General features: G+C 39.8%; 1 protein-coding gene across 1 annotated transcript in view; it reads right to left on the bottom strand.

Annotated features, from left to right (window-relative positions):
• The window catches only part of LOC102233682 (phosphatase and actin regulator 3-like), a 48138-nt gene extending 34468 nt beyond the window's left edge, over positions 1 to 13670 (bottom strand). The window contains exon 1 of the mRNA XM_014472020.2: positions 13336 to 13670. Coding sequence (XP_014327506.1) covers positions 13336 to 13468 — 133 coding nt within the window. The 5' untranslated portion in view covers positions 13469 to 13670. The remainder of the gene's footprint in view (positions 1 to 13335) is intronic.
• Between the last annotated feature and the right edge of the window lie 447 nt (positions 13671 to 14117).

Genomic DNA, 14117 nt, shown 5'->3' with positions numbered 1-14117 from the left:
CATGTGAGCAGGAAACATGATGCCTGGGATTCCTCTGAAGGGGACGCTTCAGGCCTGGAAGGAGGCCAGGACTCCCAGTGCTGCTTTGGTGTAATAGGAAGTTTGTACTGACTGATTTCTTAGCCAGAACCAGAACTGGGAGACTTCAAATTGGCTTTTGTTGTCTGCCCAAGAACTAAATATTGAGCTTTGAGACTTCATCTTGCTTTCATAAGCAGTTATTTTACTGGACAGGTTACAATATGCCCATTGTTGTTGCATTTCCATTGACCACAGAATTGCGCAATTTGACTTTTTGAAGTTTGTGAAATGGAAATTTCAAAGAAACTCTTGTCTTGTCTGATGGCTCAGCATGTTTTGTAATGACTTATTGTATGAACAAACATATTCACACAAATATGTTTGTTCGTATGTTCGAATATATATCCGTATGAACATATGGATATACGTATATTCGTATGAAAAAATTATCCAGACCCGTTACGACAAGTTTCTAATTTATAGAAACACTGCAATTGTGGAATTGTGTTTTTTTCGATGTTAGTGGAATATCCACCAGATTTTGTCCACATTTGGAATGGAAACACAGCGACTGCACCACTGTTTGAGTGGTGCAGTCACTCAAACAATTACAAATATATCATTAGGTCACAGTCCACAACTTTAATTACATTTAAGTTGTAATAATTTAAATGTATGTTTAATATGTTTTTTAGTTAAGCATATTCTTTTACTAAAAACATCCATTCTTTTGCGATCACTTCTGTTTGTTGGTTTGTCTCCGACAGTAAATTCTCATCCTCAGTTAAACAGATAACTTTAAAACAGATTACTTTGATCCAAGTTATTTGTAACTTGGATCAAAGTAATTTTCTTACAATGCAGAAATCCTCATTATGGAGAAGTTTTGAGGTATTTTGTTGTGAGGTATTTTTGTTGAGCACTGCAAGCTTGTGCTACCTGAAAAACGTTGAGTAACTTGTCAAAACCAAGTACCATTCAAAAAGTGACATATAACCAGAGGCACTGAAGTTTTCACAGTGTTTATTAAATACAGTCCAAGCTCTCCTTTTACCACCCCCAATCATCAGCCTTCTGATCCAACATGATTATCTAAACCTAATCCTAAAGCAATCAACCAATAAATGACCAGTCAGTCTGGAGATTAAAGGTTTAACAGACTCATGTTACTACCATGCAATAATGCTAGCAGTACGATGATATAGATGGTAAACAACTAGAACTGAGTGAAAATAACATGACTGGTAAAGGTAGCTCAGTTTCAACAGAGTCAAATATTTCAGTTGACTCAGAACACCGCTGTTTAGATATAACATTATTTCTTGATTTGAGAAGTAGCAGTTCAACAATATGAGCCAGAGATTGTAATTCATAATTTTCCTCCGTATGTCATAATCTGCAGTTGTTTGGACTCTTAGTTTCATTTGTGTTTGTTTCTATTCTGATCATTTCTTTATTGTTAATTTCCTGACCGTTTTGGATTAGCCCATATGTCATTTTATTTAGTCTGCTGTTTCCTGCCTGGCTCTGTTTTTGAACGTTTCTTTTTTCCTCCTTTAAATCCACCCGTTACGACACTTGACCCGGGTTTGGAAAGGCAAAAACTAAAAATTGCTTTTGGTGTTTATCGACTACTATTTTTGGTTAACAACTACCATGTACTTTTTAAAAATAAAATCTGCAGAAATAGGGCCATTAGACATATGAATGAGCCCCTTGAGCGAAGATGGATGGATGAACACATAGATGGGGATAAACATTTAATATCTTTTCTTTTCTGTTGGATTCAAAGCTTCTTTATTAGGCAATCTGGACAAATTGTTCCTGCTTTTTGTGTCATAGAGCCTTAAATGCCCCTTTTCCCAGTGGAAAAGAGGCAAAAGATGATGAGGACCGGCTAAAATCAGACTCAGGACGTCAGTCTCAAAGAAGCTGTGGGCGTTTATTGCATCATTTCTTATGGCAAATTTCTAAACATAAGAATTTTCATTCATCATTTTCACAACAAACTCCAATTAATGATTCATAGCTCGCCAAAACTGTCAGTATTTATTGGATAAGAGTTTTATCCACTGTTGTTCAATAAGAGTATCAATAAATTAAAAAAATAATCAAATCCATTTGCTGTTGCTTAGTGATGCAAATTACACTTCTTTATGAAACTGGAGTTCTAAAGATGCATGACACACATTTTTTAAAGAGCAATATTTGTGTTTGTGGAGATTCATGCAGTACAGTTAACATACAGTTACCTAAGTAAGAAGGAATAAATAGTTATTTTATCGTTATCACAATAGTACCACAAAACATCATGACCAAGTCAGCAGTGTCCAAACGTTTTGCACTGAGGACCAAACCTGTCAAGTTGAAAACACTTAGGGATCACAATTTATTTATTTATTTATTTTTCAATGAATATGTGCAGTGCTTTTTTGGTGAATTCTTTTCTTTTTACCTGCTCAGCAACAAAGAACATTTAAACAAAAAGGTCTGAAAAAGGATCTCAAATTTGTACAGTTTCCTAACTTATGGATCAAGATATCAATTTTAGTTTAATCCCAGCAACAAAAAATGAGAACTGTCTTTGAAAACCTTTGACTGTATTTAGTTCCTTTTAGCCATTAGGTGTGATTGAGTCTGTTTTCAAGTAAAAAAGTCACTGAAGATTTTTGGCCCTGCTTACTATAAGATTAACATGGAAGCAAACAAAAATAATGACTTTTTTTGTACCTAAAATGTATCATTTAAGACATAAATTTGTCATTGAAAATGTCATACAAAGAAAAAACAAAACGTCTTGATCTGCAACAGCTACATTTGCTAGATTCCACCCAAGGGCCACACTAAAGGAGAAATACCTCGACAAGGACCTCATCTGGTCCCCAGGCCACACTTTTGACACCCTGCTTTAAGTCTACATTGCCCACCCTGACCTCACGTCACAGTAAACCAAAAATCTGTATAAACCAGAAAAAGCCTGAGTCCTGTATCCATAGAGACAAGTGTTGCTTCAGGATTATGATGTAAAGTTTCAAAAACTGGAGAAAGAGCAAACTTATGAAATCAAAATCTGACTATTTTTACTGTGGATGTTGACGTCACATTCTTACTTCCACAAGGTGAGCTAGAGTCCCACAAGAGCCGCAGTCTGGCACTGATGGAAGGTTTCCACTTCTGCTCTAACGGGAGTTAGGAAGCAGTGCTTCAGATTCAGCAGACTGATCTTTGCAGCTGCAGTTTCCTCCCTTCAGTTGCCCCCCGCCTATCTGCCTTTCTGTCTGCTCTCTGGGCTTAAGCGTTGCTTTAATTACATCTGCCATGGGAAGTAAAGCACTTCTCCGTGTGACAGAGCCCACGCTACACTGTTTCTGTTCTCACTGTGTGTTTTGTAAAAAAAAAAACAAATATCTGAAATGAATTGAGTCTTGGGTGGTCTGAGTTGCTCTTCCATGCAGCCCGTAGTGATCAGCAGGGCTCACCGTGTGCAACATATTGCTTTTACTCAGCTCTGGAAGGATTTAGGTCAGCACATGAAACATTCATAAAAAGATACTTAATGTGTAAATGGCTGACAGCTTATGTCAAGTAGTTTCCCCCCCGGGGCGAGTGCAGTTGCTGGGTAGATCTCCGCTTCTTCGTCGACCGGGAAGATACTTGGATATTTACAGACGTGAGGATAGACTCCCAGTCTGTCGAAACCCCGACAGGACGGAAACAAAATAGCTGCACATCTACTGTATGTGAACACACTGAGACAGTTTCATCAGCAGGATGTGGCGATGGTGAAGGGCTCAAGCGCCCGACACGTACGACCGTCACGGGTTCGAGTACAGGCCGGTTGACCTTTGCCCCATGTCTCAAATAAAGGCCACTAGAGCCGAAAAACATTATTTAGACAAAAAAACAATAGCAGTATGAATGATTGCAGTGACATTGTGGATGAGGGTAATGGAAGGAAGGAACCCGCATCACATATTTCTCTAAGTCTTTACTGACTTATTTTTAACTCTGCCTGTATGATTGACAGATTGTGCAAATCTGAGCAGCATTTGTAACATGTCAACAGTGTGTTACAGCAGAGGCCGCAGACTGTCGTCGGTGTTGGAGGAGGGGAGACAGTGTTGGGGGGATGGGTTCATCCAGTTTCTCTATTTCTCTCACTGTAGCAGTTAAATCACATCTCTTCTTGCTACCATCTTCTCTGCATTTAGTTCTCCTCTCTTCTCTAAAAGAAAAAGCATAATAAAACTGTCACAATGCAGGGATGTTTTGGTTTGATTTCTCTCTTCTGTGTTCATATTTATGCTTTGATTTTATTATAGTGGCTTGTATCAGTTTAGATTTTGCCATATCCCTTCATTCGTTTATGTTCGTTAGCGATGGGTCTCAATTAAAAATTTTCATTGATTTTAATTCATCGCATTTAATCGAAAACTATTCAAACTCACAAAATAAGCATTTTCAATTCAAAACCAAATTATTATTTGGCCTCGACTTGCTGCCAAATTATTGAATAAAAGACCATATGAGATCAAAAACAAAGATATCTGATGTGTTTAAGATGGATGCTAACTTTAGTGTTAGGACGTCTGTGCTGCTGCTACATATTTAGCATTGAGATGCTATTTTAGGTGTGAATAGCTTCACTGATAGGTTAGCTCCTTTTAGCACAACCTGAACACAACAGTGGTTCAATCAGATCATTTCAGAAATGAAATGAACCTCCAGTGTTCCAAGAGAAGCAGCTTTGTCGTTCTTCTCTATTCACTAATGTTGTTTGAGCTTCAGATTTATGGCTGTAGCAGAAACTCTTGAATACACAGGCTCCAGCCGAAACGCCCTCTTCAAAAGGAAACCGATCATGATTTAAATAAAAATATTATTTTAGAATAATTAAATACAGAACTGTGTTTTAGCAGTAGTAGTTGTTGCATTTGCATTAAAAAATACATATAAATGATCACACATATAGAACATAAAAATTTTAATATTTAATCAGGGATCAGTTTTTTCTTTCTTTCAAATGTCTTTTTATTAATTACTAGCAATATATATATAAAAAATATGGTACAATATATTCCAATAAAATTTTAGCAGATTTTAGCTCACAAACAAACCCCTTGACAGCAGACACACACACACAAAGCTAAACTGAGGTAAAATCAACTCGGTGTGGTTCAGAATGCTATATTGTCTGTTTCCATTGTCAAAGCAACTCATAAAACCAACCCGTACCACGTTATTCCTGGTCCCCCTTCAGTGGTAGGTCCATAGGACAAAAGTACGGTAAGGTACAAGACAATATAGTACAGTACGGTACAGTATGGTATGATACGGAGCAACTAGCATCACAATATAGCCCATATTAGGGGGAAAATAACGTCACTGCTTGCGATAAGCATGTGACAAACTACTGTGTCACTTTTTTTTGTTGCACTAGTATGATGCAATGTTAGGCGTCACACCATGCCGCTGAGTGGAAACAAAGCATAATGTTGGGTTCCGACCCAGGCCTCGAGTTGGATGGTTGTGCACAAGTCAGGCGCTTGATGTTGAGCATCAAAATTGCTCTAGAAATGCGTCTGAAAGTGTGGAGTCCCACGCATTGGGAGGAGCCTCTTGACTTTTGCTTTTATTTTCCTCTGCTGGTCTCTTTCTACAATGGCAGATGAAATGCATAGAGAGTATCTTGGCTTTATTTACAAAAAGCAAGACAACGTCTTTGTCGGTTCCCTCTGCACCATGTTTGAATTCACTAGATAATTCAGAGATGTTCTGAGTTTCACAACTTAGCCACTTGCTGACGAAGGTCACTATCAGCGGTGCTTTCGTCTCAGTCAAGCCCAGTTTCACAGGTTGCTAACCCGCATCAGTACCTACATCTCCTGCCAGGACATCAACTACAGGCCACTACGTCATATAACGGAGTCTCTCTGATTGGTTGATATTCCGCGTCCAGCTACTAAACAACTCCAGCAGCAGTTGCGATGGACATCCGTTAAGAGAAGTCAAAACGTGCAGCACCAGATGCACCGTGAGACTTCATGATATACCTGTGGATGCGCCTCCACGAAGACTTTGCATGTAAACCAGACGGTCAAATCACTCAAATCTGAATGCGGCATAAGCGACGAAGAGTTATTCATTTCAGGTAAGGTACTGATTTGTCAGACTCTTAATATAGCCACACTTTGAACACAAATCCCTGCTTCATTAGCTTTTAGAGAGGATTAATGGCGGATTAACCTTTGGAACAAAACACAGGTGCACCTGACAAAACTGAAGGACATTTTCTTTCACATTTCTTGATATTTTGACATGCTTTGTCTTTGTGTGCAGAAATAAAACCCCTTATTGCTCTGTTTCTTTGCTACTGCTGCTCCGAATCACATGACAGCCTCCTGCATAATAGTGCTTGTGTTCTCTTGTTAGATTGGTCCAGGGTGATGTCATGCTTTGTCGTGCTCTCTGTGATTCACCCCAGGGTGCTGTAGTCAGTGGGACCCAGGGACGTCTCTGCACAGAGCATAACAACGCAGGAGATGACTCGGCAGAAAATATGGAGATATGATTTGAACGCCCCTCTGAGCCACTCAATCTTAGCCAAGTAATTTAAAAGAATCAATGCCACCAAGACTCAAGGGTAAAATCTATACACAGCAGCACCTATAGGAATATAAAAGGAGTCTTACTTCAAATAGCTTCATGTTAATGCCTTCATCACTGCAGCTCGTCTTTTGAAACAAAAACAAGATGGAAGAAATTGAGGGGCCTGCAGCATGTCTAAAAATACTGTATGAGGATCCAGGAAGTGAGGGAAATAAAGCCTTGGCTTATTCTTTTTATCCACATCTGACTGGGTTTCATTTCAAAATATCCTGATGTTCATTCTAACACTACCTGTACAGTGGTCAGGCAGCAATCGCAAACCCTGGAGCAGGCTGCTGAGTAATCCAGACTCCAGTGACTGTGCATCCTCACTCAGTGGGAAGTTCGACCTTGCACACTCCATTTGTCCCTATCCTATTCATTTGACCCTATCTCTGCAGATCTCTCCCAACAGACAAATCTGCTGCTTGTGGTACCAGGCCAGCCGTGACAGTCACCTCACTTATTTATCCCATCTGCAGAGTGGAGCCCTCTGGTGGCGACCGTTACTGACTGCTTCACTTATACTTTTTTGACCCCGTTTTGCTGCATTTACTTAGTTCCCTTCAAAAGTACTACAGTTTGAGTTTGTTTAGATGACTACAAAAAGACTCAATTCTTTAGTTTGGTTTTCAGCTTTTTTTAATTCAAGGTTTTTGTTTAGGCTTGAATAAACCTGGTTAAAATGTTTGAGATTAATACTCTACTGCAGCGCAGAACCTAAGGGTTTTTTTCACACCTTTGTCCAGCAAACTTTGTTGGATTGGGGGCCACAATCACAACATTTGTTATATTTTCAGCTGATGTGGTTCCTTTGACATTGCACTGTGTAAAACAAACCAAACCCTTCCACAACCTGTTCAGCTCCTTGCCTGTGGTGGTGCTATACACACATTTGTTTTGGTTGTACTTATCCAGAATGCTCTGCGCTATAGTCTGCTTCCTGCTTCTGGAGTGGTATCTGGGCTGCTTGGTGTTCACATATACTTTGAAACCTCAACAGATTTCTTTTCAACAAACTGAGACCTTGGTCTGTAGGCGGACTAGCGAGGGTACAGCCAATCAGAGTCGAAGAGGTATCATTGCACCTAAGTATTTCAGGTTCTAGTTGTGTTTGCATTAAACACTAGAAACGATGTCTTGAGCTTACAACATTCCTTTTAACTCAATAACCCCTTGCATCTCTCTTACCCTGATTTCCTAGCTCTTGTTCTTTTCTCCCATCACGCTACCAGTGCCAAAATAAAGAATATTACACACCCACTGGTAGCTACTTCCTTATCACAGGACATTATATCCGCAAAGTACAAACTAGGTCTCAAATAGTCTGCTTTCAGTGTAGGATAATCTAATCTATGTTTGAAGAGTCTAAGATGGTTAATTTGTGCTAGTTCTTAATAAACTAGAACAAATTAAAGATGCTCAAGGTACTGAAAAATTGGATTACAATAAACTGTCAAAAGAACAAGTCATTACGTCTAATTTATATCAGCTGCAGATTGTACACCAACCATTTTTCTCGATGAAATGTTCTTTAAAGAAAAATGTATAAATCACAAATGATCAGCCTTGGCACGATGGCCACCAGCCTCTGCAAGGCTATTGCTTGTCAACCCAATGCTAGCACTAGCATATATGTGGTAATGGACAGCACAGTTAGTAGGCAATCCAGTGGGTGACCAGCCTAGGCAAGCTAGTTGCCAGTCTCTCCAAAGCTAATCCTGGCCTAGCCAATGTTAGCGTTAGCCTACTTCTGCCATTGGATGTCAGAGGAAGAAGGCAAATCAAGAGGTTAACCAGCCTAGACATGCTACTCACTAGCCTCTCCAAAGCTAATGCAAGTTGTTTTCTAATTTGCTAGCGATAGCTGTTATTAGTCAATCAGTAGCTAGCTTTAGAAAGCATACAGCCTCTTTCCAGAAGGAAGGAGACACCGTTGGATGTGCAATAGTTTTAATTTTGACACAAACAACATGCCATGGCCACCCACTGGCCCCTACAGTCTCAAAGAGCAGCAGCAATAACTATAGCACATAAATATTCACATTCATTGTATATTAGCTTGTAAACACACCACTTCCTACGCTGCATTTTCTTTGACGTTTTATGTGCTTCATGAATCTATGAATAGAGCACATATTCAGTAGCTCCAAGTTATTCCACAAATAACTTGAAGCTCCGTTCCACAGAAAATCTGCAAATCGGTGAACATGTGAACAGGATTCCACCGAAATTGAAATTCTAGCCTTTTCAGTCCACCCAGGTCCTCTTCAGTATTTTTTTCATGCAATTTTTTGATCTTGGGTTCTCAAGAAACCTACTGATGTTCTTAATTACCCAGAACCGGAGCTTTGCTCTCAATAAAACGGTTCTGGGAGTTGAGATAAGCCCCTACTAAAAACAGGCATGAATTAAACACATGGAGGAAGAGGCTGCAGCAAGAGATAGAATCCATGTTCTGTGAGCTTCAGGACCCAGATTCTGCCTAACCGGTGCCACACGCTGCATTCCTGCAGAGACAGAGATGTGCTGTATGAGTGAAATACATTTTCTTTTGTTTCTTCTTTCCAGACTATAGGAACACCTTTCGTGAGCTGGAATGTGCGCTCCATGACTTGTGTGTCTATGGAGACAGTTCTCACATACTCCTTGCATGTAGGTGTGAGCTGCCAGGTGCTGGGTCTTCTGTTCTCACAGTTCGTTCACAGCTCTGAATTCGGAATGAGACAAAATGTCTTATAAACAGGCTCCCCGATTAATAAAACATAAGGCAAGCAAAATAAAAGGAATCCCAGCCTCATGCAGCCGCCCACCTTTTCTCATTTGACTGACAGAGAGGACTGAGCTGAAGGCCATGTGCAGCTGAGAGGGGAAAGTGGAGGTTCAGCTTGCAGTGGTCGGACGATAAGAGCTTCTGATGTTAGCGCAGCATGTCAGAAAAGAACAACAGAGGCCACTTTAAAAAGGACAAGAGGCTCTCACAGGCTGCAGGCAACAGGACAACAGCAAGAGATGAGGGGAGCCTCAGCAGGCCAGCATGTTGTTCAGAAAAACAGTGAAACAGAACATGAACAGTAGCAATTTCACTTTTTTCATGTTCTGGCAACAAATTTTTTTAAATCAAATTATTTTATGATCTTAATCATATGTAGGCAGAACTGATAACTGATCTACGATCCATTGTAATTCTAACAGATTATGAAAGCTGAGACAATCATTTATCCAGAACTAATCAAATTTTTCACACAAGAATAGGTTTAAGGTTTAATTAGGTGATGAAAATTATATATATATATATATATATATATATATATATATATATATATATATATATATATATATATATATATATATATATATATATATATATATATATATATATATATATATATATATATATATATATAACCTAATTTTTCTTTCTATTGTACCTGAATGTGGTCTTAAAGTAACTGGTGTTACAGCCCAACTGGTGTTGGGCTGTTTTTTGAGTGTAACATAAGGGTAGCATTACACCGATTTATCATTTTTTATCCTATCTTGGAGTCTCAGTGGACATTTCATCTCTTGGCAGTTGAGATGGGGCCAATTCTCTCCTGCCATTTGTACATTTTTGCTGTAAAAATAAAAACACTACACCTTTGTGAGTTCGCCCTCCCATGTGGACCAACTCCCATAAGAGAGGTACTTTAGCTTATTAGAGGCAATTGTTGGCTGCCTGGAAACCACCGAGATGACTTCAGATGACTGTAAAACATATAACTGCTTCTTTGGATTTTTATACACACACACACACACGCACACACACATACACACACACACACACCCACACACACATACACACACACACACACACACACACACATATATATATATATATATGTATATATATATATATATATATATATATATATATATATATATATATATATATATATATATATATATATAAATATATATATACATATATATATATATATTTAAGAGGTAAGTGGGTTTCTGTGGAGAGGATTTGTCATTATCTTACCCTTAGCAGTCAGTTTTCTGAAGGACCAGACTCAGAGCAGACAATAACTGCTTCGATCAACATTTTTTTATTTGCATTTTAAAGCAATGCATTAAAAAAGGTTGATCAAAAAGGCAAAATTCTATATAACTTCCTCAATTTTGCAGAAAAGGTTTTACGCTCGCTTGAGGTGGTTTTTGGCTTTTCCAAAAAAGAGTTAATGTGCTAAAGGATCGATGGAAACATTTGCAGAATAAGTTGTGATGAAGAAAACTTTACCATCCATTGGTTGGTATTTTGCCTTGTAAGGGGTACAAAACTTAGAAACTCCAAGTATTGCAATGCGCTACTTTGTAATACTTGTATTGAGAGGTCATATGAAATTTTTGTCAAGCCGATTATGCAGCTGCTTCCCTTGGCATCAGAGATCTGTTGCTGTTTTATCCCTATTAATGGACATGATTTTTCAAGCAGTGAATTCAGTCATAACAGGGTGGATAGCTAAAGTGTTAGCATCAAGTGTGATGGGATGGAAGAGCAGGAGAGGACGATTCGCTGCAGAGCATCCTGATGCGGATGGAAGACGCTGACACGGGAACTGTGGGCTGGTGGGTGGACATTAGGTCTAAAACGATTACACAAGAGCCATTTTACACCCTTCTTATGTTGACTCAGAGCTTCTCAGACAGAAATGAACACAGTTTCATAACCATAACAACCATAAGAATACAACGAGCCCTGAAGAGGAGCGAGGGCATGAACACACAGCCAGCGTCAGTCAGCCGCTAGAGGATCCTTCCTGTAGACTTCAGATCTAATGACAGCTGACTACGTCGTGTTCAAACACACTGGACGAGCACATGTGACCTGCACATGTATGAATACATGTGTAAGGGTTCTGCTGTGAAGTAGAAGCTGAATGATAACAGAATTTTTTGAACTTTTGAATGTGTTAAGTGTGGATCTGCTCCATCTCGGTTAGGCAGGGGAGTGTGTACGAACATCAGTTTCAAGTCTTGCCACAAACTCTTAATTGGACTTAAGCCGTTATAGATGCTTTCATCTAAACCATTGCTTGGTAACTGGCTATGTTTTGGGTTGCTAGGTTTCTTCCACATACAGCTTTTAGGATTCAGTTTGCAAGATTCGTCTTACAGTTCTGGTGTCTCCACAGCTCATATTCTCAAAGAATCCTAAGACTAATAGTAGCTTCTAGTGGGGTGCGGTGGTTGTGCGAGGGCCGGGCGTGGCCCGCGTGGGGAGGGCTTCGTCCTGGGCACGGCTGTCACAGGTTCGAGTCCCATCCAGGTGGCCTATGTCGCATTTCTTCCCTTCTCATTGCCCACTTTCCTGTCTGACCGCTTTCAAATGGAGGCCACTAGAGCCAATAAAAACTAGCTTTTAGTGACGCCACTTTGTTGTTGGATAGTAAATTGTCCCAGAAGTTATTGTCGTAAATGATCATATTGTTGATATGAGACCATTTTCATGTGATAAAATGGCATTTTAATGGCATAGTAACGTAGGAACACGTTCTCAGAGGACGAACATTTAACACGAACAGGAAGAAATTTTAAATATCCAAAATAAATAAGGGAGACAACAGAAACAACAACAAATAAATTATGAAGTCTGTAAAGAAAACATGTGTGAATACATTTTTGTCCTTCAAAAAATGACTTATTGAGACCGAAGAACCAGACTGAAGACATCTGTCATCCAGTTTTTGGTAGAAAGAAAGAAAAGAGAAAAACAATAAATTATGTAAATGAAAATTATTGAGCTTTTTGTAAACTATCAAATGATTCATTGATTTATTGCTGTTAAACAGCAATAAATCAATGAATTTATATTGATTTATTGAGTATATATATGTATATATATATATATACTCCTATATGTATAGGAGTATAAAAAACTATACTTCTATACATTTATCAACACACCACAGCAGTAGCTTTTAAAAAAGCTCCTGGGCTGCCAAGCAACAGAAAACACTTTCCCAACAACGTCCAGCAGAAATGGGGATCCCGCCTCAACACTAAAGGCCAACATCAAGGCCTGAACCGGCATTTCACTTGGAATGGCTCAGGACTGCTGCTGGAAAGACGTGAAAAAAAGTGGAGCAGACAGATGAGCACCATGTCGCCTCACAGTTGGAAAGCCTGGCACTGCCTTCTGCCATTTGGATCACCATGGAAACAGCCAAATACACCAGCAGCAGCAGCAGCGCTGGTCCAGCTTTAAGTAAAGGGAACATGTAAAGGGAAAATTCAAAGCAAAAACATCATGAACCTAATGAAAATGATTGGATTTAAGGAATAATAAGGTTGTTTTACAGATTGCGTCACAGACTTGGCACCGTGATGGAAGCATGGCAGAATGCACACACAGTCCCAGAAATGCCCACGTGATGCTCAGTGACATTTTTATCATGGTGGTGGGGTGAAGGGGCTGGGGGGGGCGGGTGTTCCTGGAAGGCCCTGCAGCGCAGCGCAAAAATACGCACATGACGACGCATGTTGCACACAGTATCAGCGGGAACACCGAGCACGCGACCACGCACACGTGATTCACCGGCATCAAACGGGAAAAGAACAAAAAAGAAACAAAAAAACAAAAACAGACGCCCAGCCGGCGCCCTCCTCTTATCCTCTTACCTGGACCGTGGGTTTCTCCCGAGCGGACCTCGGTGATGCTGCTCGGGTCACTCTGAGATCTTCCGCGCTGCACCACGCATTCATCATCCAGCCCGTCGGATGGTGATGCTGTTGATGATGAGGATGATGCCATAGTTGGAGAAAGAAGAAGGGGGGGGAGGAAAATAAAAAAAAGCTTGATGTGAAAGAGGCGTGATCTCCGCCAACAGCCAACCAACCGGCCAAGGTCAGCGGCATCAAGTGGTAGACGCTGATTTCATGCGCTGCGCTCCGCTGCTGCAGCTGCGGCTCCCCGGTCAGCAGCAGCCACCAGCGGGAAATCCATTACGAGCGCAGCATTACAGAGGGTCGACGGTGCCAAAAAAACACGTGATCCCTCCACACCCCCCAAAAAGCCCCTTCAATCTTTCTCATGATTTAAAGTCAGTTTATTTACTATACATCACAGTAAAAGACACTACAACAGTGTATTAGGGGCATAAAAGGTAGAAAGAAAGGAAATTTCTAGCAAACCCCCCCCCCCCCAAAAAAACCCGGAAATGTTCAGATTAATCTCAGAAAATTTCTAGAAAAAACAAGGACATTTCTGAGCAAATTACATTTCTATTTTACCTTTTATTTTAGATCCTTCCAGTTTTAAGCTATACATTCACACAGCAGGTGTTGATGCTCAGTTCTGAAGTTCTGTTTTTTTTTTTAAAAATATAAATCTTTTATGCCATTGTCATGCAGGAATTTACATATTTGGTCATGCTTCACTTTACTTGGATATGCTAACCAAC

Source organism: Xiphophorus maculatus, chromosome 20 (assembly GCF_002775205.1).
Source record: "Xiphophorus maculatus strain JP 163 A chromosome 20, X_maculatus-5.0-male, whole genome shotgun sequence".
NCBI classification, from domain to species: domain Eukaryota; kingdom Metazoa; phylum Chordata; class Actinopteri; order Cyprinodontiformes; family Poeciliidae; genus Xiphophorus; species Xiphophorus maculatus.
Note: the sequence above shows the minus strand (reverse complement) of the source record. Positions and strands in the feature narration are given on the sequence as shown.